Source organism: Lathamus discolor, chromosome 6 (genome assembly GCF_037157495.1).
Source record: "Lathamus discolor isolate bLatDis1 chromosome 6, bLatDis1.hap1, whole genome shotgun sequence".
NCBI classification, from domain to species: domain Eukaryota; kingdom Metazoa; phylum Chordata; class Aves; order Psittaciformes; family Psittacidae; genus Lathamus; species Lathamus discolor.
In genome coordinates this window covers 7,308,525-7,332,083 of record NC_088889.1, presented here as the reverse complement: position 1 = coordinate 7,332,083, position 23,559 = coordinate 7,308,525, and the positions used below count along the sequence as shown (strand labels likewise).

Here is a 23,559-nt window from a genome sequence, read left to right as displayed (position 1 = left end):
CCTGATGAATAACACAGCCCACATGGACTGTTCAACACTTCCTCTTCATGAGGTAGATTGATTTTGCATGAATTCCTTTAAGAAGTATTAGGCAAGAGCAAGAATCACTATGATGATATTGCTTAGAAGTGAGGGCCAGAGGTTAAGGTGAGTGTAGAAGAAGGGGACATGTCCATTTAGTCCCTACCTAAATATTGTTTTCTTGCATATTTAGGCTATCATCAGAGAGGTTTTCCTGCCCCTTGGATGACTGTCGCTGGTAAAAGGGTAATAACAACATAACAACCCTCATGAAAGTTTATTGGCTTCTAAAAGAAAGGATTTCCCAGTTGCTTTTGAAAGAATGTGCTAAGAGTCGGGCTGTGTATGCCTCTGAGTGAATTTAGGCTTTTCTCCCTGTTCTTGGAATGGAGACAGGTAAGACTGCTCCTAGGGATGTACCCCAGCTCAAACATCTTGCTTAGAAAACAGGGAGCAGATACAATGCTAAATAAGCAAGCTGGTGGCTATTTGTTTTAAATTGAGTCAGGGTGACTTGACAGTGTTAGAACAGGTAACAGAGTTTATTTCTGTGGTTTGAGCTGGGTCTTGGGTCAAAAAAAGATGATAATAGACAAAACGACCTCTTCGTCTCTCTTTTCCTAGCTGTCCACCCTCTGCTCTTGTGAAGGAAATGCTGAGTACTGCACAGAGACTGACCTTCTATGGATTCCTTATGGCACTTGCGAAGGATCAGGAGATCAATAGAGCTCTAGGTAAGGCTCCTGTGGGTGGTACAGCTCCTGATTTTCAGTCATTCTGCATTTCTGGGGAATTTCCTCTGTAATTGTGCCCCAGATTTTACACTGGCAGGAAGAGGGAGGGGAAGTTTTTAATCTTTTTGTTGATGGATTAAACTTTTAACACGTAACACTGTGCTTTTACTGTCTGCTTGATGCCATGGAGCTTCTTCAAGGACAAAAGTAGATATGAAATGCTGCCCTAAGACAGCAATGGTTTACCCCTTCAGTAGCTGATCATTTTAGCAGAACATTTTAACATTTGGCTATAAAGATGAGGCAGAGGGGGTCAGGAGATGAGGTGGCTGCTGTTGACAGTACTGAACTGAAGTCCCATCCTATGTTTTAGTCCTTTGTTCTCCCACAGATTTTAAGCGACTGCTCTCATCTACGAGAGTAGAAGTCACACCTAATGGGAAAACCTCTGCTGCGTCCCTGGTTCAAAGACTGAAAGCCCAGTCTTTCCCAGCTCTTCCCCATCTTCCCTCAAGGCAGTGTGATCTAACTAGGATATTCATCTATGGCCTGCTGAAAACCTGGTGGTATCATAAGACACAAACTGCTACACAGTTCTCTACCAGACTGCTGTGGGAACCAGAGGGATTCCCAAGCAGCATCGCACTGCTTGTTTCCGTGTTGTGCTGGTCAGAGTGGTTCTAGAGCATGGAAGCAAAGTGTTGCATTGGCAAGAGACAATATGTAATCCATACACAATTCAGACTCACAATTCCATATTGTCCCATATGCCTTGCTTGTGCTCTTCCTCCTCTTGCAAAGGGGAACAGAAACAGCTTTTTGTGTTTGACAAGGCTATATCCAGGAGGTAGGTTTAAATGTATGGAGGCCCAAACACTCATCTTTACTCATCTCCATTCAGCAGATAATCCAGCCAGTAAGGGTAGGGTGTCTGTCTTTGGGTAGGAATCCTCTCCCTGTGCTTGTAGGCTTGAGTCCCTGCCAGTCCTTATATTACAAAACAAGCCTCAGTGAAAAGGTGTACCTTGCCCGAGGGTTGTTCTTTTGCACAGGTGTGTGTCATAATAGAGCAGAAATGTCCCCTCCCTGGCTGAGCCGCTTCTTACAGCAAACTATTTAAGCTGCTAATGCTCCTGTGGGGCAGGGCTGCTTACCCAGCAACATGGAGATTATATATCAAAGGTGCATGAACACAGCTCTGCAATCTCCTCTGCAAACAGGCTTAGGAAGCAGTGTATTCACTGGGGAAGGTGATGCCTGGATTGCAGCAAGCAAAATCTTTTTGGTTTTCTTTTCCCCTTTGCCCTATGAAATCCACTTTAATCGAGTGCAAAGAAAACAGATGAGCAGAAAAAAAACACATCCTGCCCACAGCTTCCATTGTGCCATCTACAAAGTGTGTGGGTTTTCATTCCCAATAATGTGGGACCAGCCCCTGGCCCTCTGCCATCTCCTGCTGAGGCCTCTCTCAGAGGAGGGGCAGCAGCCACAAGTCTGACAGGTGCTAGCATCTTGGCACAGAGAGGAGGATTCTTTTCCTGGTGTCTTTTAATCTCTCCTGAAGGGTGATTTCAATAGTTCTGGGGCTGTAGGGGATCACAGGCTCCCCAGAGCCCTTCAGTGAGGGCAGTTTCAGGTAAAGGAGCTTTCAGTCAGGATGCCTGCTGTCTCTCTGGTCTCACAAAGCCACTAGTTCCCCTTGAGAAACAGGGGTAGGGATTAGAGCAGCTCATTCAGGCTGGAGTAGCACTTACGTGTTTGTCAGGCAGACTGGAATCTGCAGCCTCACTCCAGTGTCAGTGTTGATTTGTGAATCCTTTGAGGGTTATTTACTGACTTGTGTAACTCTTGTGCCCTGAAGACCTCGCTGTGCATTCTACAAACACAGAAACAGGCTTTAGCTGCTTATTCTTTTAATAGAGCCCATGAAAGAGAGCAGGCTGGGGCACTTCACTGGACCTCCTGACACTCTGTGTTGCAGTGCCAGGCTTCCCTGTTCATCTGCACGAGGGGAAGACCTGGGGGAATCAGTTCTGACCTAAACTGGTTATGAGTTTTAGGCCCTTCATTGCTATGTTTTTGGTGACTGCTGCCAGCTTGTCTGTGTGAGGCAGCAGCTCTCCAGCCTATCCTTCAAGAGTAACATGCCAGCGCCAGAAACCAGGTTTGTGTCCCTACGGGGAGTACAAGTCCCCCTGCCAAAGATACTCAGTGTGGTACCCAGGTCTTCTGACAAACGAGGATTCCTCACTTCCCTGTTGGTACAGATTACCAAGTGGGTTTTCTCTCCTGGTGTGTGGTGACACTATCCAGGCTATGGTAGGCAATTCCTGTCATCACACCCTCCTACGACCCCTGTACAAGGTGGAGTTTGTTACAGAGTTAGGAAGGAGGGCTTTCCTAAGAGCCCCATCTTCCTTTCTGGGCTCTTCCTGAGGTGTCAGTGTCTTTTCAGATAACAGCAAGGACAGTCAACCAGCTGTTCCAGTCCTACACCTCCTCCTTCACCCTGAGTAGGGTTTTGAATGTGCAAAGGAGCATGCTGACCTTATGCTAAGAAAGGGTACATGATTACTGGCCCAGCCTTTCAGGCTGTCACCCAGACAGTGAGCAATGCTAGAGCAGAGTCCATCACACTTACTCCTGTAGGCTCAATGTACACCAGAGTCAGGCCTGACTTTCCTGAATTGCAAGGAAGGCAATAGTCTTACATCTGTGGAGTGTTTTGATCCCCAAGCTCAGTGCACCACAAGAAAGGCGGGTGGCACAGAAGTATGCATCTCCCTGGGTGGTACAGTGCATGCTTCAGGCTGTGGCACAGACAACAACAGATCTATTGCTCTGATAGGATCTGGGACTGGTGACTATACAGGGCAATTAGCAGAGGCCTGAATTGACGTTCTGTCATCTCCCTGACAGTCAGTACTCGGTAGTTTTGTGCAGTGAATGGAAACTGCCAATCCTGAGGGCTCTTCACGTTCTCTGAAGTGAGACTACTGAGAGTGCCTCCCATTTAGTATGAGCTCAGCCACAGCCTGTGTGAAGGACACGGAATATAGATCATCATTCCTTATCTGTCCATGATCCTCCACGTTCAGTGTCCATTTCTCTAATAGGCATAAGGAAGAGTCTTCTCTGTCTTGCAGGGCAGATTTTGGATGCTGCTATGGCTTGAACACTTTTCTTTATAACCTAACTCTGCTTTGATACTTTCCTTGTTTTTTTTTCTCCAGGGGCTTTGCCAGATAAAGGAGACTTGTTTGTGGACCCTGCCATGGATCATGAACTTGACAAATTGTAAGTGAAGTTGCCTAAAGTAGGAGGTAAAGCAACAGATTAAAGTTAGTTAGCATGCTAAGGGAGACTTTAATAAGGTACTGTCCCTATTCCCTTGCTGTACTATAAAACAATTGAGGAGCTAACACAACAGCCTGAGTAGAGAGGGACTCTTTCTTTGGGGTGTTTTGGTGCAGCTAACAAAGGCTTCAGAAACAGAGGGGGAAAGTGTGCCTCAGAGAGTGATCTAGAGGAAGCAGCAGTCTCTAATGAAAAGGGAAGTTTTTTGTTTGGATGGTGAAAACCAGGAGTGTTGGAGGACACAGGCTGAGCCCAGAGGAAAGATCTGTTTAATCAGGAAGAAAGAATTCTATGGCAAATCTTGTAGGTACCGGTGCAAGGTGTTCCCCCTCAGTGCCATGAGCATCTTTCCATCCCTGTGCGAGCTGTGAATGAGTCCTCCTGCTGTGGTGAGGGCTGGGGATGACAAGTTATGCTGCCCAGCATTTGTCTTTTCTCTTTCAGAGTAGCTCAGGTTTCAGGGCTCTCTGTCTCCGGTCCCACCAGCTCCAGCGGGGACACAGCCAATTTGCCTGTGCGTAACTCACCCCGGTTGAACTGTCCCTGGAAATCTCTCCACCATCGGCGCAAAATGGATGCTGAGAGTGAAGGCTCCAACGAAGAGACAGACTCCTCTGAGAACTGAAGGTTGTGAGGGTGGGCACCATTCCCATCTTGGCTTCTCCAGAACCCACTGGAGCAGCAGCAGCTCCTCCCAGAGCATCTGCTCTGACGGTGGGCTTTGCCCACACCGCCAGTGTGTGTGTATGGCTGTGCCGGTCCCCTTTACCAGGTCCACCCGTCTCATCCCAGGAGGAACTCCGCCTTTTTCCTAGCTCCAAACTCATGCGGGAGCTGTTCCCAGCTGCAGGGTTCTGCTCCCCTCTGCTGGCAGGCAACACAAACCAGTATCCGGTAGCTCTGCCTCTGCTTGCAAGCACTGAGGCTCTCCCCAACGGTTCAGCAGTTGCTGGAGCAGTGGGAGTGCCAGTGCAGGCTGCTTGCCAGTGTTGTGTTGTGTAGCTGTGCTCAGGCTTGGCCTAGACAATAGAGGGGTTAAATCACCAGTGGCAGCTCTGCATTCCTGCTCCGTTATAATTATTCGCAGTAAAGCTGCACCTGCATGTGATCAAAGGTAGAGAAACTCCTCGAAAAGGGCTTAGGTATTGCCATGCCGCCTCTCTCTGCTTCCTTCTCCATGCATCCAAGACTTGCCAAAGCAAATACAGCAAATAAGCTAGGCTGCAATAAGTACTGCATGGTGCTGTGTCCTCTGCTGCACTGAGTTCCCTTCTGTGAAGCCTCCAATAGCATATTTAGGTCATTTGGAAAAGCAAGCTTCATAGGGGGTGGAGGAGACAGAGAGGCAGAAAAGTCAATTCCTTGCCCCCAGGTTGTGTGATGTGCAAATACACAGAACATCTGCTGGTGCTGGGTGGGCAGAAGCATGAGGGGAGCTGGAAACAGTTCTCACATGAGCCCCGGGTATTTTTTGTCAGTATTGGCATTGTAGAATTATACATAGCGGCATGTAACCCTTTACAACTACAAAGAGATGGCAACCAGTGCAGCAGGTTGGCCTCCACAGCCCCAGCACTTGCTCTGGCGTGGCTGCTGCGTCGCACCCTGCACAGACTCACTCTTCCCTGGGGGTCTTTGGTTCCTCTTGGTTCTGTGGGAGCCTCCTCGCACCTCCTGTTCTGGAACACTGCAGCATGGGCCACCAGGAGCCGTGCCGCAGAGCTGGCAGCCATCAGCTGCGTGGATTCAACACACACTGCAGCTATCTTAAGGCTACCGCGGATCTGTACCACAGCCGCGCTGTGGCGGGCGCGGGACGGGCCATTTATTTACTGTAAGTTATTTATTACCCTGCTCAATGGCTGCGCTTCCTCTCGCACGGCCGTGGCTGCGCCGGCCGGGCAGTAAAGCACGGTGTGAGGCCGCTGCCGCCGCTGGGCTCCGACAGCGGCCCGGACCCCGCAGGGCGATGCGGACCTAGGGCCCGGGCAGCGCTACCGATACCCCCAATTCGGCCGCTAGAGGCGGCGCACGGCGCATGCGCATACACCCGCCCCCCCCCCGCAGTATCGCGCAGGCGCCCTTTCCTCCGCCGCCGCGACCTTAACGGGGCACACACTGGAAGGGTCGGTCCCTCCCCTGCTCCGGCCAAACACCCGCTCAGCCGGCCCGAAACCCTTCACGTCCCTCCCCGTGCTGGCTCGGCGGTACCACTGCCCCTCCTCAACCCCAGAACCCGAGGAATAACACACTCAGTGAAAGCAGGGAGTAAAGCTGAACGGGACTGAAAGGAGCCCTCCCTCACTGCTGCCCTGCAGTTCACCTCATGGTGAAATCAGGGCTCGGGACCTTGCCCTCGGCTCAAACTGGGCAACAAAATAACCAGGGATCCAGCAAATATCGTTACAGAACTTCTTTACCTGGGCCTTTTTCACTGATGATGTAATTAGAAGCTAAAAAAATAATCTTTGCTTTGATTTTTTTTTTTCTCATGCATCAATATATGCTGGTTTAGAAGAGTAAAAAGGATTATCCCATGGTCAAAGTGAGACCCTGCAAACAGAGAGGACTCCACAGCACCATGGAGTGGGAGCACTGAGCAGAACAAAAACAGTCATGCCCACAGCACCCAGGTAACATGATGTTTAGAGAAACAGCATTCCCCTTCTCTCTGCCACTCAGTGAGCTAAGGTATAGGCCAAGACAGACAGGAGCACTGACGGGAGCAGCCCAGGAGCTCCTGTCCTGTCTTTTATAGCAGCGAGGTTAACCCTGTAGGAAGGCCTGTCTCCACTGGCTAGTAGATAGCAGTGGGTGTGAGGGCACACTGAATTTTAATAGAGTGGAATCCAGAGATATTTGGAAAGCACCCTGGGCACAGCCATGTCCTGGCCCCCTCCCCACCCAACCCAGACAAACTAAGACAATCCTGCAGAGTTTACTCCAGGCGAAGGTGGCATCAGTGCCTCTTGCTGGCTTCTCTTTGAGTTGCAGTCCCTGGGTCATCAATATGAGCCATAACGATCCTGGGGAGGAAACACACCAAGACACCATGCTACAAACTTCATGCAGACTCCAGAGACAGTTATCACAAGGTCTAGACAGGATGCCATGCAAAGGCAGGAAGTAAAATCATAGAACAGTTAAGGTTGGAAAGGACCTTAAGATCATGTAGTTCCAACCCCCAACTTTTTACGTTCAGCCTGGGATTTGTGGGGGAAAAAGCATATCTGACATGACAAGGTGTCCTGTCCAGCAGGAGTGTTAAGGCTGGCCAAGTGGAATTGCTCAGCTGTTGTAGTGTAGTGATCAGCTATAAAAGAGAGGCCTCTATGTGGGGCTTTGCACATGATTTGTGAAGATAATTCCAGAAGCCATACTGTGAGATACTGTGAGAGCCCCTGAGCATGCCTACAGCCTGTCTGAAGGTGCCACGGTGTAAGCTCACCTGGAGAGAGTTCATCACCCCATTGGCTAGGACAGCCATCTTGCCAGCAACAGATTTCACTCCTTGCTTGAACTGTGCAATGTCAGCTGCAGGCAAGACATTTCCAATGGACACACCACCTACAAGAACCAGCAGCAGTTAGCCCAGAGTTCCCCAGGTCCAAAGAGCACCCTGACCCCTTCCAGTCTACGTCTTCCAAACCTGCTCCCTTCCTCAGCCCACTGCGTGATAACAAACCTGAGTGCACGTTCTCGGCCTCTCCAAAGAGGTCTGCAGAGCTGATGGCGCTGCTGCCCGAGAGCTGCTGCAGTCGGGATCTGGCTTCATACTGCAGCAGAAAACAAAACCGAATGGTTATAAAGGAAGGGAATGAAGTAGGACCTGAACAAACAGGAGGAGATGAAGCCAGAGTTGTACCAGCTTAAGCACTGCAGAATGCATCTACCTCAGCATCTGCCTCCCGCCCAAAGAACATATCTGAAGAGATGGCTTTAGCCCCTGCAAACTTCTGCCGAGCTTCATTGGATTCCACAACAAATGTCCTGTTCTCTGGCTCCCGCCTACTGGTGGGTCTGAGGAAACAACAGAGGAGACATTCAGCTTCAGCTCACCCCCACTGGCCAAAAGAAAGCAACAAATCCTCACGTGCTAGCTGCCATCGGGGTTCTCCACACTCCACCTCAGGACAGCCAGCACTTTATGACCATAAGGGCTGTCTCATGACAGGCAAGTAAGTGCCCTTTTCACTCAAAGCCCCTTTCACTCAAAGCCCTTTTTCTTGGGCTTGTCCATGAAAGTTGTCTTTTGCAGCACAAGTTTCGTGTCATCACACAGCAGCATCTCTCCCCACAGGTCCTACTCCCATCCCTTTGTCCCACAAACAACCAAGGTATAGTAGCAGGGGCAGGCACTTTACCTCTCTGAAATAGGCCGAATACTAGAAATGGTCACCTCGGGTTCCTCCTCTTTGTCCATACCCCATGAAGAGTCTGTTTCCCATCGTGAGCCAAATGCATCTTCGAATGAGAAGGGATTATATTTGTATCTAGGTACCAAAAGTAAGGTAATTTAGGCCAGACATTAAATTCAGGAATAAACCAAATACTACACTGAAGCCAAGTCTTACTTGGGGGGTCCAGATGTGAAGCTTCCGGCATCTTCAAACAAGTCCAATTGGGAGCGGGAGGATTTTGCAACCAGCGGTGTCTCCTGCTCAATTACTTGCATCTCAGACATCACCGAGTGTGACACAGAACTACCACAACAGACAGGCAGTCAGGGCCCTGGCTGCAACAGCATCCAGCCCCTACAGTCACCCTACAGCCCTAAAACTCGATCTGGCCTTCACAGGCAAGGCAGGTGCCCCAAGTCTCAAGGGAGAGCTGTGGGATGCCAGCCCCCTTCACCACTTATCTGGCTTAATCCCACTCCCTCAGAAGTCTTGAGATACCTTCTTGAGGGAAGTATTCTGCAGGGGGAGAGGGCTCTAGAGCTAGACACTGACAGGCCACAGGCATCTTTGGAAAAGCTCAAACAAGAACTAGAACCTCAGAGTGCCCGTTCCTTCTGGGGCCTGAAGCATTTTGAGATGTAGTCCAGCATAGGAGGACTTTAAACCAGCTCCTTATCTGGTAAGAGCAGCAAGCTATTGCCTTCAGAAAACTTCCAGAACAGGACGCTTCCAAGACACCTGTCTGTTCTATGCCACACACAATTAAATACCTCCTTGATGGCAAGCCCATGCCCAGCCTCTCTGCTTGTTCACGCTTCTTCCCTTCAAGATTCTGAAGTTTCTTTTCTTCCTTCTTCCGATCGAGCTGCAGTTCCTGATAAGCCAGTCGCATTGAGGTGACTCTAAAGGAAAGAGCTAAGGTGGGGATCAGCTCATCACCCTCCCCCTCAGCCCATGCTGCTCAAGGGGGAGAGTAACCTTGACAACCCATCAAAACACCCACTCCCGTAACAGCTTTGCCATAAATCCTTGCAGAGAAGCTACTTCTTGTCTTCCCATCTCACCTCTGCTGGGATTCAAGTCTTACTAGGCTTAGTGTAAGCACTGACTTCCCCAACACTCCTGACAGAATGCCCTGTCCAGTTCAGCTTTGCCTTTTTCAGTCATATCTAAAGGTCAACAAACACAAAATTCTTCCATATCTGCTCCTTGAACTCCTCTATGAATGCTAATTTGAATAAAATATGGCAATATAACTTGAGCCCTGCCATAAGGACCATATTGGCTTACAGCTACCACTCATCCTACCAGGCAGCATATTCTGTACTCACATTAGGTGGTCCTAGGGTGAACAGCATCAACCTCATATTACTTCTGCCTTACGTGTGCAAGGTATTCAGCCCAAACAGGGCACTTACATGGACTCCTCAGCTTGCTTCCTGGACTCCACTGCCTGCTGCTCCCTCAGCTGCTCTGCCACCTGGGCTTGCCGCTCGATCTCGCTGAAGCTCTGGCTGCTCACCTTCTGGGCTCCAAGGCCTTTTTTTGCCCCCAGCTTGACAAACAAAACCAAAAGATTGTGATTTCCTCACCCTAAATTGTTCAGAAAACCAAAATCCTACTCTTCGCTGTATTCATCAGGCCTTCAGTCTCCCTGTGCAGACACAGCCTACAGACCCAGATACAGCTTGCAACAAGAGTATGTAAAAACACTCAGAAGTTAACCCACCATTAGCCAGTGCTAAGAGATCAGCCACATACACTTCAGACCATAATGAATCATGATCTAAACCTAATTGCTTTTGTCCATTAATATACAAACTATCTTTCAAAATAAGCAGTGATATAATCAAAGGTCTCTCCCTTTCCCAAATGGATCTCTCAGTAAGCAGCTTTGTTAAGGGCAGAAAGCAAGGGCCAGGGAAAGGACATGCTCTACGTCCTTCTCCATAAAACAAGAGCTCAGACATACCCCTTTCTTGGCAGCTCCTGGCTTCTTCTTTCCAATGAGGGAGGATTTAAGTTCTGTGAGAGGAGGGAAGCAGCAAAGAAGCAGAAGTGAATTAATTTAAGCCAAAATTAGTCAGCAATGCACACAAACATCCACCACAATCCAGCTGCTAGAGAGTCCAGGGCACACCATGCAGCTTCACATCAGAAGCCTGGGTGACTTCACCCAGCCAAGAAAGATGCACTTAGAAGCTCCACAATTGCAGGCTGGTGGCCTACAGAAGCATGTCCATTGCAGCTTCAGACCATATGAAGGCCAGTGCCTCACCAATGCCTTAGGGACAAAGAAGCAAGAACTCCAGGGTCATGTCTACATGAACAGACAAATGACAAAATGGACCTGAAGTGCAGCGAGCTGTAAAAGCAACAGGTTCCCCAACACCTGGCACCAGGAACCTGTCACTCCAAGGGCATGGAGCATGCCACACTTGTAAAACCAGCCAAGGTCGAGCCAAGCAGCAGGTGCCTGGGAAAACTGTCAGGACAAAGCAAACACAGAGGGACTGCCCAGGACATTTTCCCAGCTTCCGACCTGTAGCTCCAAAATCTTATCACCCTTGTTGGGCTTTTCTTCCATGGAAGTGTCTTCTTTCTTTCTACACCCACATGACCTTTGTCAACTCATACTTTAGATCATTCTTGACAGCCTTTCCTGTATGTTTTCCAGTCTCACCATACGTTTTTGAAATAGGAGAGAGCAGAACATCCACACTACCCAACTCTTTTCAGCTCGCTATTCCTAACATTTGATTTGGGGTTGTTTGGGGCTTTTATGTTACTGTCAGGAAGCATTTAACAGAAACATCAGCAAGATCCCTTTCCAGATATGGAATGGTTTAGATCCCAACATGATACATGTAAGCTTTGGCTCATTCCCTCCCTCCAAGCACAGGAAGCTAAATTAAGAGCTGAAGGCAGAATCACAGAAGGGGCAGCAGAGTTGTCACAAGCAGCCAGCACAGGCCAGCTGTAAGCCAGTTACCTCTGGCAGGAGCAGGCTCTTGTGTTGATAGACACATGGACATGTCTGAGGAAGAGACACAAAACATGGGGAATAAATAGACACTTGAGGACACAGGCTTTCCACCCAGGATGAACCCACTGTGGGCTAGCAGCACACTCTCAATAAGGAAAGAAGGTCTAGCTAGATGCTGTGTGTGTAGCCAGGACAGTAATGGCAACGGAGAATCAGATATAAAGTGCTATTACTCTGACAGCCAAAACCTCATTTGCCTCCAAAGGTTCGGGTGGGAGGACACCCCACACAAACCAAACCCCACAGCCATGTGGCCTTGACCAACCAAGTTCTAGATACGCAAATGCCAAGCTTTGTCCAAAGCTCAAAAACTGAAACCAAGCTTTTGGGAAGGTGACAGCTTTGGATTCTATCACCCAATTGAGGAGGAAACCTCCAGTAAAATATGGCTTGGTTTGGGGGTTCAGGGAGATCCTCAGTACTGGCTCCACAGGAAGATAAGCTCCTTTAGATGTTCCGAAAATTGGCTCATCAGTTCCAGCTCCACTGACCTTACTACTGGACAGTAGGAATAAGAGCAAGACTGACCTGAGAGGTAGTGAAAAGTCTCACTTACCTAGAGGAGCTTTAGGAGATGTGCTCAACAAGTCAGTAGATGGGCCTTGGCTGGAATCTGTGGGCACAAAACCAGAGAGAATATTCAGCAGATTGATTCTCAACCCCATTCTTTCACATGGGCTCACATTTCCACTTACATAAAAGAGAGTTTTACTTCCTCTGACTTTGCCACCACCCCAAACAAGCCAAGTTACAGCGTGATATGTGCAATTTCCCAAGCACAGCAACTTAATCTCCATTGAGCAAGTTATTCATTCTGTAGTGTTCTTAACACATGAAAAGCAAGCAAACACTTTGCAGGGAACACACAAAGCTGTTTCAAATCACAGGCATGCCCCCACATACTTGGTCTTGTCATCGTTCATCCTAGAAACAGTTTTCTGCTCTATATTCACACATCATTTCCAGATGCACCAAATTCAAGGGACAGAAAAGACTGTTTGGACAAATAATCATGTTTGCAAGCAGGGAAACAGAACTAATTCCCAAAACAGCTTTCTCTGCATTTCAAGAAAAGCAGAGGGCTGATCCCAAGCAAAGCAGTGGGTTTTGAAGTCTCCACTAAACATCGTAAGAGCGCACAAAGCTTCCGCTCCTTCAAGCCTGAGCTAAAGGAAAAGCTCAGCCCTTCCAACTGTGGCACAGAAATGTACTCTGGAAATGAAGTCAGGGTCTTGAAACAATTATTCAGCAGGAACTCACTTGACACTTCACTGCTTTCTGATGATTTTGCTGCTTTTTCCACCTCCGGTGAAGACTGTGCAGGATTCTGGTTGACATCTGCTACATCCCAGGTACTGGAAGACTGCAAGGAGATGTTCATTCCACTCATTTGCAGACTGAACCAAACAATCCTGAACTTACTTCAGGTTTAGTGACCTGTATTCAGTTTTTAGCCAAAGGAAATGTGTTCCAAACTCCAAAATATGCCTATACCCAAAAGACATGGGTATTACAGGCCCCATGAGGGTCTGTTTAGATCTGTGACTATGTCCCACACTGATGACTGAGTCCTAGTTCTTCCATGTTACTACTGAAGGAATATACGATTTAGAATCCTCTACACAAAGTGGGACTGCTCCTGGCTGAACAGCTGACTACTTGACTCTCTGGTTTAGACAGTTCTTACCTGTGTGTGCTCCATGAAGAAATCAGCATCACTCTTGTCAGGGGAGTGCCCAGGGGCTCCACTCAGTCCATCTATAAGCAGCTGAAGAGAGGAGAGGGGGAAAAAATAAAACGAACGTATCCCACAAGAGTCAATACCCATCACTACACATCTAACAGGAGACAGACTTACATCCGTGCCATACTTGGCCATGGCAGCACTTGCCAGCTGCCGGATCTTCTCCCTGTACATCTGAGCAGCTCGACTATTGTACTTTGCATTGGCGTCTGTGGTTGTACAGCCATGCTGGCGGAAGAAAGACGTCTGGAAAGAGAAGATCACTCAGTCTGCTGACTGCTACATCATACTCAAGCAAGTGGTAGCAGACAAACTCAACAGAGAAAAGAAGCTTCCCAGAGATAGGAGCAGATACACTGAGCACACAGCATGAACCAGCTACTCACTGACCAGCTCCCTCCAAGAAGTCTCACTCCAGGCCCCATGGGAAAATCAATCCCTGTCCTCCACAGGAGGATACTTGTGAGTCACAACACTGAGCATGAGCTTTCAAAGGGATCAGTGTTACTAACACCTTTCATTTAAGAGAGCTATGCCTCTCACTTAAATGAGAGTTAAGGAAATGACAGATCTGCACATCAGGAAACAGTGCATTCCAAGATCACACAGCCTGACTTCCAAAGCGCACTTGACAAACACCTCCCTTGAGCACACATTTTAGATGAGACTGGTAGCCAGAAGAAAACAACCAAACAGATGAGGCTGGTACCGAGAAAGCCAGACAGAGGAAAGGGACAAAAACCACAGGATGTGGATTAGCAAGAGGGAAAGCAACCAAAATGCCTACAGAGGCTTCTCACCGCGTTGGCATTGCTGCCCACTTGCATACACCTCAGCTGGAACCAGCTCCAGTTGGAATCCAACTCTGTGGACCTGTGTGAGAGCCAATTATTTCTATTAACACACCAAATGCAAAAGCAAGCTCTGAGCTAGAACAGTCAGATATCCCACTACTACCCCAGAATGCAAGGGGCAAAAGGGAAAAGAACACCTTGGTAACTTCTTTGCTCCCCACAGAAATTAATTTGAACTCTTAAAATGAGAAAAAAAAAAACCAGTTTCAGTTTCACACCAAATAACAGCCTCCAAATTTAGACTTCTCACTTGTATTGCTTGTTGAGGCGGCAGAGCTTGAGCTAAGAAAGCAGAGCCAACAGCTTTCGTTCTACATGTGATCTCACCACAACATGAGAGGCTCATATTCAGCCTGTCCCACAGATTAGGCAAGAACACATGACAAAGCAACTGAGAAAACAACCACGTAAAGCTAGGTGGCAGAGCATGTGTCATACCAGTTACTCAACTTAGCTCTGACTAAGTAAAGATCACAGCTCTATTACTTAAAATACTAAGTTTTATAAGTAACTAACATAAAAACAACGTGCTGAAAATTCAACACCATCTTCCCCACTGGGTTGATACAGGAAAGATTAAACAATATTCCTCTTTTTGCCCTGCTAAGCAACACAAGAAACTTTCATATCGCTGTTTTAATGGCAAGATTCACACACCACACTCCTCTCGGCTTCTACAATTCAGAGGCCGAACAGCGTTTCCGCAAGGTTACCAAAAGTAACGTGTACCTGAACTGCTTTGGAAACTCAGTCTTGGAAGGGCTGACTTAAAACCTCCACTGAGGAAGCCACTCGCCCACAACCCCGGGGCGATCCCCCCGCGGTAACGCTGCTCTCCAACCGAGGTCCCCCCCTGCTCCCACACCAGGTAACCCCGGCTCGGCTCCGGCCGCTGCCGGGCCGCACGCACCTGATGAAGCTGAGGTGCACGCCCAAGGACCGGTGGACGCCGGAGCAGTCGATGCACAGAAAGACCCCGTAGGTGATGCTGGCCCAGCTCGGGTTCTTGGCGCCGCAGTCGAAGCACGACTAGAGCGGGGGCAAAGGGACGGGGGGGGTGTGCTGAGGCGGCGGCGCCGCTCCTCCACCCGCTCCCACAGCCCGGCGGCCCCGGCCCGACCCCTCTCGCCGGGCTCTCCCCATGGCTCCCGGAGCCCCCAACCCGGCTGCCCCGCCGGCGCGGAGCGGCCCGGAGCCCAGCGGGGCCCGCTCCGAGCCCAGGCCGCGGCCGCAGGGCAGCAGTCCGGCTCGGAAGGGCGGCAGCCGCCCGGCGTCGCCCCGCTACCTTGTTGGCCGGCGCTGCCCGGAGCCGCTTGAAGAGAGTCTGGATCTCCGTCTTGCTCGGCTCCGCCGCCATGATCTCTCCTTCCCAGACGCCACCGCGGCGACGGGTGCCGGCCGGGCCCAATGGCGGAGGGGCCGGGCCGCGCTGCGCTACGGGTGCCGCCTGAGGGCACACAGCGCCATGGCCTCGGCAGCGGGGCACGGCGCTGCCCGCTGTTAACCGCTGAAGCCGCCTCAGCGGGCAGCCCCCGCCGTCCCCGGGCTCGGCAGGTTGGGGTCAGCGCCCTGCCCTAGTCCCGGCCGCTGCTCCGGCCCCGCCGCTTTTCGGCTTTCACGGCGTTGTCGACTGCGAGCTGCGTCCCGAGTCTAAGCGTGAACGGGCCCCGTCAGCCCCGGCTGCTCGCCGTGTGCCCTCAGGCCCTCATGGCGCGGGAGGAGGCAGTGGCCCGGCAGGGAGAAGCTGTTTAGAGCAGCGGAGAGGCAATTCCTGCCTTGGGCAAAGGGAAGAGCTCAGGTGTGTGCTTACAGATAGCACCTCCAGCAGCCGGACCTCAGGCCTGGTGCAGTAGCACAAGGGCTTGGAAGCGATTTAGTCAGCTGGAGACTTCTCAAGCCCCACTGCCTAATCCTATGCAGTAATCAAGGCAGCGGGAGGCAGTAATTAAGGTAGGGAAGTTGTTACTTAACACTAAATACGGTGTCAGGGCCTTAAAGTGATGTATTACCTGCCTGGAAGCTGGAGGGAATGGACTAGAAAGGTATACAGTTATAATGCAAGAAAATCAGGAAGGTACATGGTCGTGTTTTGAACTAAAAGTCACTGGCGTACAGCCCATCAGTGAGAGATTCAGAACGGCTACAACAATGGTCAATGAGAAAATGAACATGAGCCAGCAGTGTGCGCTCGCAGCCCAGAAAGCCAACCGTATTCTGGGCTGCATCAAAAGGAGCGTGACCAGCAGGTCGAAGGAGGTGATCCTGCCCCTCTACTCTGCTCTTGTGAGACCTCACCTGGAGCATTGTGTGCAGTTCTGGTGTCCTCAACATAAAAAGGACATGGAACTGTTGGAACAAGGCCAGAGGAGGCCACGAGGATGATCAGGGGACTGGAGCACCTCCCGTATGAAGACAGGCTGAGGAAGTTGGGGCTGTTCAGCCTGGAGAAGAGAAGGCTGCGTGGAGACCTCAGAGCAGCCTTCCAGTACCTGAAGGGGGCCTATAGGGATGCTGGGGAGGGACTCTTCATCAGGGACTGTAGTGACAGGACAAGGGGTAACGGGTTCAAACTTAAACAGGGGAAGTTTAGATTGGATATAAGGAGGAAATTCTTTCCTGTTAGGGTGGTGAGGCACTGGAATGGGTTGCCCAGGGAGGTTGTGAGTGCTCCATCCCTGGCGGTGTTCAAGGCCAGGTTGGACCGAGCCTTGGGTGACATGGTTTAGTGTGAGGTGTCCCTGCCCATGGCGAGGGTTGGAACTGGATGATCTTAAGGTTATTTCCAACCCTAACTATTCTGTGATTCTATGATTCTAACAACAGCCAATGACAGCATGGTGTTACTGAGGTGGAATAGATGGGGATTTCCTTACCTCCAAAAGGAGATTGCTCTGTAGCACCAGCTTGTCACTAAAAGGAACAGTTAAATGCACTAATATCTGGACAAGACAACTTTCAGTTTAAATATAAAAGCTTTCCTTTCACTTATTTCCACAATTTTCACAGGTCTGTAAAGCAGACTGTAGAGTTCAGTGGGAACTTAAGGCCCATGATCTTAGCAAGACTCATGGAGTCTTGGGACATGCAGATGAAATGAGGAACATCAGAGTTGCTGGGCAAAATAACCCAGCAGTAAAACCCTGCAGGTTTAACAGGGATATGAAGCCTTGTGTTCACATGAGCAAAGCTCTGACTACGTGATCAGTGAGACCTGATACAGGAGGCACATTGCCTTACAGTAAGATGAGAGGCTTCTGGCTGACGCAGCTGATTCAACCTACTCAGATGAGTGTTTGAACTGGGTAATGAAGCCTGATCTTGCCTGCCAGGTTTACCCTTGGCACCAGTCTTGTCTTAAGTAGCTGCTGGTGCCCGTTGCTCTTATGCTGCTATTTAATTGTGCCTATATACCCATTTCTAGGATCACACAAACGGTACTGGGGGAGTCAGTTCAGGTACAAGTAACTGATAGCTTTTTCCTCACTCTATTTTTAAACCAGTTGAGTTCCCTGATGCCATTCATGGTGCAGCTGTCCAGGCAGTCATACCAGGAGAGCCAGTGTCAGGGTGCAGCAGGGGCTGGCTGCACCCTAGGAGGAGAGCTCTCAGGGTGGCATTCGCAAGGGCAGCAGCAGGCCTTGACCCTCATCAGCCATTGCTCATCCCCACCTCACCTGAGCAAGAAGAGCTGGGCAGGCCAAGAACTGAGATACAGCCAGGCAAGCTCATGAGTCTTCAGTCAAGTTAGGAAGTCAATGCAGAGGCCAGGATCAGGCCCAGTGTTTACTAGGTATGGCTGTAGGGGCAAAGCAAGTGTGAGGTCAGGATCACAAAGCACAGCCTGAGACCTCTGCTCTTCCAACAGGAGTGGTACCTCTGGGCTGAGCTCCGATGAAAACACACCCATGGGCAGGGGTAGAGGCTCCAGGTGAGGTGCTCAGGACAATTAAGGCCTGTTAGTGCACTGAGGGGCCTGAGAGGTGAAGCTAGACAGAAGGACAGGAGAGGGACTGAATGGTGCCAGGGTGGAGGCTGTGTAAACTACATCTTGGCTACAGGAGCACGTTCAGGCGATGGGCGTACATTGAGAATGATGCTGTTCATGTGGGCTCAAGCAGCCACAATCCTGCCTTGTGCCCATGTGTTGTGCAGTGTTGCTCCGCTCCTCTCCTGGCTTTCTTCTCACTAGGTCTGTGCTTGGCTATGTGATGGAGAGCTGGAGTAGAAGTTAGGAAGGACAGAGTCTGTTCATGCTGGTGCTAAGCCAGATGGGGCTTGTGAGAGAGAAGCAGCATGTGCCCAGGAGGAGCCAAGGCAGCCTCAGGGGCCAGTAGGTCAGTGCCAGGCTTTGTCTGCCTGTCTGTGCTAGGAGACATGAGGAGATACAGTGCAGGCTCCTCTCCTCCATGGAGGGTGCACAGTGTTTCTTCACTGTGTCTTAGGAAAGCTTGCTACAGCAGTAACTCAAGCTTCTCTATCTCAGTTGAGTCCCTTGCAGGCCTTCCAGGCCATGCTGGTTGCTCCAAATCCTGGCAAAGCTGCCGATCCTGTCCATCAGTTCCACATAAAAGCAGCAGGAAGAGCATGCTGCTGGGCAGAAATAGTCAGCTTCTTTTTGTTGCCTTTGTCAGGACAGGAAAGGCCTCCTGCTGCTGGCTGTTCCCTGCGAGTATGTGCTGCCATCACACTGCTCTTGCTATTTCCTGCATCTGTTTCTTTTGCACCTCATGTACTTTGGTGCTGGATTTCTGGGCTCCAAGCTGGCAGCCTGCTCTTTGGCCCTCAGCTTCCTTGTCCATCTACACCCGTCTCTTTCCTCCTGACTGCTGTGAAACCAGCCCCTGATCCCAGTATAGCCTCCTGATCAGAGATCACCTTGCTACTTCCCACCTCTGTCAGTAACAGAGAGTCCCCAGCATCACCCAGGAAAGCAAAGGATGGTGATCAGCCTTGTTCTTCGAGTCTGCCATACCAATGGGGACACAACTTCAATACATGAGTCTTGTCTGAGGACAAGACGCTGCTGTGGAAGAGAGGTGGTGAGGCTGGGGAGTGAAGTAATGGGGATAGAACCTGCCCTGCACTTGCAGGTCTGAGCCAAAGCGAAGAGAAGGTGCTTCTCTGGGAGAGTGTCCAGAAGCAGGTGGCAGGGGGGAAGAGGGACCCTGCTCTCTTCTCACTACCCAGCAAAGAATGTAGGTGAAAGGGCTGCAGGAGAGACAGGAGGTGGCTGAGTCCTGCTCTGCTTACTCAGCCCCGTTGGCCTCTCATGCTTTTCTTGAATGAGAAGACTGGGAAGGGGGCCAGCAAATTTAGTAAACTACCCAAAAAACCTGGGAGATAGTTTCCCATGGATTACAGCGTGATGGGATACCAAGAACCTACAATGATGCCTCAGGGAGAGAAGTAATTCCTAGCTTCATTTTTTTCCCTTTCTTACCAAGCAGTGTACAGACACTAATCCACATGATTTCCCCTGGGGATAGTCAGTAACCCTGGGAGAGAGCTCTGCTCAGTATTGCAGGGCAGCCTGGCTGCCCTTTCCTCCTCAGTAGTGCAAAAAGCAAGCATAGCCACAGGAGGAGAGGAGGAAAGGAGAATCATAGAAATCATAGAAATTGGAGAAATCATAGAAATTGGAGAAATCATAGAAAAGGAGAATCATAGAAAGCATTCTCCCCCTCACTAGAGCAAGGGACACGTTCTCAGCAGGTATGTCCCTTGCTGGAGTAAGAAGATGCTCCCAATTTCCCATGGTTTCAGTGATCATTATCCATTACTTAGGGGGGTGAGAAATTGGCACAGGGTGCCCAGAGAAGCTGTGGCTGCCCCCTCCCTGGCAGTGTTCAAGGCCAGGTTGGACGGGCCTTAGAGCAACCTGCTCTAGTGGAAGGTGTCCCTGCAAGTGGCAGGGGTTGGAGCTGGATGAGTTTTAAGGTCCCTTCCAACCCAAACCATTCTATGGTTCTATGAACTCAAGAGACACTGAGGAGCACAGTCATGGTTGGTTTGATCCATTTTGGGGTTGTGTTGCAGCCAAAAGGTCTGTCCTGCCACACGTGCTGTCCTTTGCACCCACTCTGGCAAGAGGCAACCATGGGCTGAGTTGTGTCACTAGCCCTGCTCAAACGCTGATTGCCATTGTGTTGCTGAGCTGATTTTGCCTGCTTGTGCAATTGCTGAAGCAAGTAAGGGAATAGCTAGGAAGGTCTGAGAGGGAAAAGAGAGGAGTATCCCTTGCAGTTGTGCCAGCCAGTGTTGCAGGCAAAACTGCTGGGGTTTGATGGAAAGGGTGGCTGGGATGTGTGGCCAGGGCAGGAGCATGCTGCTCCCATCGCTCCTGAGGAGGTGTTGAGTGTGTTCAGGCTTTTATTTTGTAACTGTTCCCAATACTATCATCAAATGTTTATTTTCAGTGTCTGGTACCATCCCTTCTGACTGGCCTGGCAGGTGCTTGGGAGGTTTGGGGACACCCCAAAGTGAGGTGAGCTCACACATGTGCCCTGGGGTTTCCTGGCTCTGAGGACAACTTTTAGACCTTGCTGTAATGGCCAGTTTGGAGATGTTACAGGTGTCCCTGCTGGGAGCAGCTATACGTACTCAAGTGATGTATAGGTTCATGTCATGCTCATCGCACCATATGGAAGCAAGGTGAAGAGACTGGGCAGTGAGCTGGCCCTGAGCTACCTCACCCTTCTTCCAGGGCAGTCCACAGCACAGGCACTAACTGACTTGATGTCAGAGCTGGCAGGGCCATGCTCCTGTCAGACATGACCCTTCCAGGTGTTCCACTGGGCACATAATCTCTTTCCTGCAGATCACCCTCTAGTACGGGGACTAGTTGCCTGCAGCTCCTACAAGCATAAAGAGCATGTCTAAAGCAGAAGACAGTAGCCCTGGAAAGTGGGACAGGCAGGGGTAATAAAAAGACAAGGGAAAGCTGGTTTACTGTGGTGCTCCTTTGAAAACATACAATTCTGAGAGTGTAAGCACTGCTGTCAAGCAGGTTATTATGAGGGATTTGGTGGAGAGGGTGTAGGTAGCAGTGCTTCAGCTCCACAGGTGGCCACAATGGGTGGAAGGGATGCAGGGCCACTGGTCTGACAAACATCCATAGGATTGTGGATGCAACATTCCTTAGGAACTGTGGGCAAGGCCTCATGTGGTCACAGCTGGGGGCAGTGGCTGTTTTGGTGTCAGCCTCCTGCCAAAAGCAGGAACAATAGACTCAGGAAGGAAAGAGGTATTGAAGTCAAAGGGGGGGGGAGCACAGGACCTGGAAAAAGACTTCCAGCTGGTAGGATAGAAAGGAAACACAGGAAGAAGGGACCACAGGATCTGTAGATAGCTGGACCCAGTGGAAGCACAAGAGATTATGGGCCCCCACACTAAAGAGGAAGAAATGCTAAGCACTGCGACACTGCTTGTGGAGAAAGGAAGTCTCACTGCATCTGGAATTGCCTTAAGCTGGGAGGTTGACAAAGCAGGAACCTCTGCAAGCAGGGTTAATGAATGACAGAAACCAGGAGGACACAGTCAATAAAATGGATGTGCAGAGAGCAGCTGAGGTGATTTGGCCTGAAATTTGGTTTGGAAAAGTTCACTGGAGCCATGCTGCTTACTCAAAATGTTCCAATGGAAAACCAGCTTATTGCTTCTAGTTACAGAGCCTATGCTGTTGTTGTTGTGTCTTCCCCTCACTTTCAGCAAGGATTTGTTTCTCTTCTCCAGAAACATCTCATCTTCATCCTCTTTGATCTGCTGAGAACACAGGTAGCTTGATAAACAGACCCTGAGTTTTCCAGCTCGTTGTAGCCTGACCTGGGCAGCAGCACACCACTGGGTTGCCAAGTAGTCTTCTGTTCCTCCTTGGCTTTTTGTGCAAGGTCCCTCTGAAGACACTTTGCCTTGTATCAGGCAACCTTATTTTGCTCGTCTTGCACCTTTCCCATCAGCCAGCAGTGGGTATTTTCCAACCACATTTCCATGGGTCAGGATGGAGTTTGTGGCACTGGCTTTGGCTCAGGTTTAGCCCCATGACCAGTCTACAGCCAGTCTCTATGCAGAAACCATCACCTACTGATCTGGTTGTTGAAGCCCATTTTTAACTCCAGTTTACTTCACAAGCAGAAGGGAAAATTGCAGCCCATGAGCATGATGTGAGCAGGTCTAGAAATGCAACTGAGGCAGCCCCAGTTCACAGCCTGCACTGAAGAGAGGGAGAACCTGAGCTCCACAGGGCTGCAGCCTTGGGCTGGATCTGTAATGAGGAGCAAAGGGAGCACAGGCCAGTTGGCAAGAGCTCTGAGGGGTCTCCCTGCTGGACTGCCGCATACAGCACCTGCCTGGTGCTTTGTGCCAAGTGACACAGGGGATGGGGAAGCGGGACGGGAAGTAAACTGAAGCGCCAGCAGCCCCAAGCTCCATCCAGGGCTATGGGAGTGTCACCAAGCGTTAGCCACTGACCACAACCCAGCTGCCACCACAGAGCACAGCTGTCCTGTGGGCTCTGCAACCCAGATTCTGCCTACAGGGCAGAAACATCACTAATGGGTTGAGCAAGCTCAGCTGCTGCTTTGGGGAAATGGGTGTGATCCATCATAGAGAATCTTGAACTTCCTCTTCCTAGAAGATTCATGAGCTATAGGAAACCCAAAGGTTTTGTGATGCTTCAGAAATGCTTTTCCAGGAAGGTGTCAGAACCACATTCATTATGTGCCAACCACATTTGTACAAGCTTTCCACAAGCAGTGTTTCTATTAGAAATGACTAGGTAATGTGTTCTGTGTGCTGCCCCTCAGGGACAGGGATGCAGTGTATGGTTCTACAGAAACCCTGGGGGAAGAACAGGCTTTGCTGGCTGCCTGGAATTCAGGCACAGCAAGCAGTTACACACAGAACTCTTGCCATGGCATGGATGACGAGTTCCAACTAGAGCCCTTGTGGTTAACAAAACCTCATTTGCTGCTGTGGACAACTTAAGTCTCCAGGCAGAGCCATTAGTTTAATAGATCCTTAGATGTGTGTGTTGGGTTGGTTTTCTTTCCCCCCTTCCAGCTGGTTCCTTCCTACACAGGCTCTCTTTCACTAGTCCCTTTGGGTAGCCAGGACGAAGTGCCACACCAAGATTTATGGTGTACAGTCCAGCCAAGCAATTCTTCATTCTCAGTGTGTTGTCACCTGGCCAGTACTTCAGGTGTGGGCAGGCATTGCTGATGTGCAAACATTCCTTTAGGGGACTGTTCGCAGAAGCTGCAATCTGTCACTGTTTCTGGAGCCCTTCAAGCAGCCCATCACGATCGGGGGGTTGTGTTTTCCCAGGACAAACAAGTCTGTGCAGACTTTGTCCCGTGGAATTTCAGGCTGTTTGTACTGTAACCAGGCTGCTGGACATTTCTGTCCT

General features: G+C 50.0%; 2 protein-coding genes across 3 annotated transcripts in view; one reads left to right on the top strand and one right to left on the bottom strand.

Moving 5' to 3' along the window:
• The window catches only part of CSTPP1 (centriolar satellite-associated tubulin polyglutamylase complex regulator 1), an 88,126-nt gene extending 82,483 nt beyond the window's left edge, over positions 1-5,643 (top strand). Inside the window, exons 7-9 of the mRNA XM_065686880.1 lie at positions 646-755; positions 3,989-4,052; positions 4,557-5,643. Coding sequence (XP_065542952.1) covers positions 646-755; positions 3,989-4,052; positions 4,557-4,737 — 355 coding nt within the window. The 3' untranslated portion in view covers positions 4,738-5,643. The remainder of the gene's footprint in view (positions 1-645; positions 756-3,988; positions 4,053-4,556) is intronic.
• A 1,284-nt stretch (positions 5,644-6,927) lies between these two features.
• ARFGAP2 (ADP ribosylation factor GTPase activating protein 2) lies at positions 6,928-15,740 on the bottom strand. Of its 2 annotated transcripts, XM_065686878.1 has the most exons (17): positions 15,442-15,740; positions 15,067-15,185; positions 14,103-14,175; positions 13,417-13,548; positions 13,246-13,326; positions 12,819-12,921; positions 12,115-12,171; positions 11,505-11,549; positions 10,485-10,537; positions 9,931-10,067; positions 9,283-9,414; positions 8,687-8,815; positions 8,477-8,605; positions 8,006-8,132; positions 7,798-7,888; positions 7,561-7,679; positions 6,928-7,138 (listed from the first exon to the last, which is right to left on the bottom strand). In XM_065686878.1, exons 1-17 carry the CDS (start codon positions 15,511-15,513, stop codon positions 7,118-7,120), a joined length of 1,620 nt encoding a protein of 539 aa, XP_065542950.1. In that variant the 5' UTR covers positions 15,514-15,740; the 3' UTR covers positions 6,928-7,117. The 2 variants fall into 2 exon arrangements, with proteins under 2 accessions (XP_065542950.1, XP_065542951.1); XM_065686879.1 differs by lacking the exon at positions 11,505-11,549 and having other exon boundaries at positions 15,442-15,729.
• Between the last annotated feature and the right edge of the window lie 7,819 nt (positions 15,741-23,559).

Bases quoted from the DNA above. Each gene is read 5' to 3' on its own strand.
- ARFGAP2 (XM_065686878.1), bottom strand. From the start codon at position 15,513: ATGGCGGCGGAGCCGAGCAAGACGGAGATCCAGACTCTCTTCAAGCGG. The intron at 12,922-13,245 runs GTAAGAACTGTC...ATCTCCTTGCAG, and splicing joins TCTTCATGGAGCACACACAG to TCTTCCAGTACCTGGGATGT. The intron at 10,538-11,504 runs GTAACTGGCTTA...CTCCTCTCACAG, and splicing joins AGAGCCTGCTCCTGCCAGAG to AACTTAAATCCTCCCTCATT.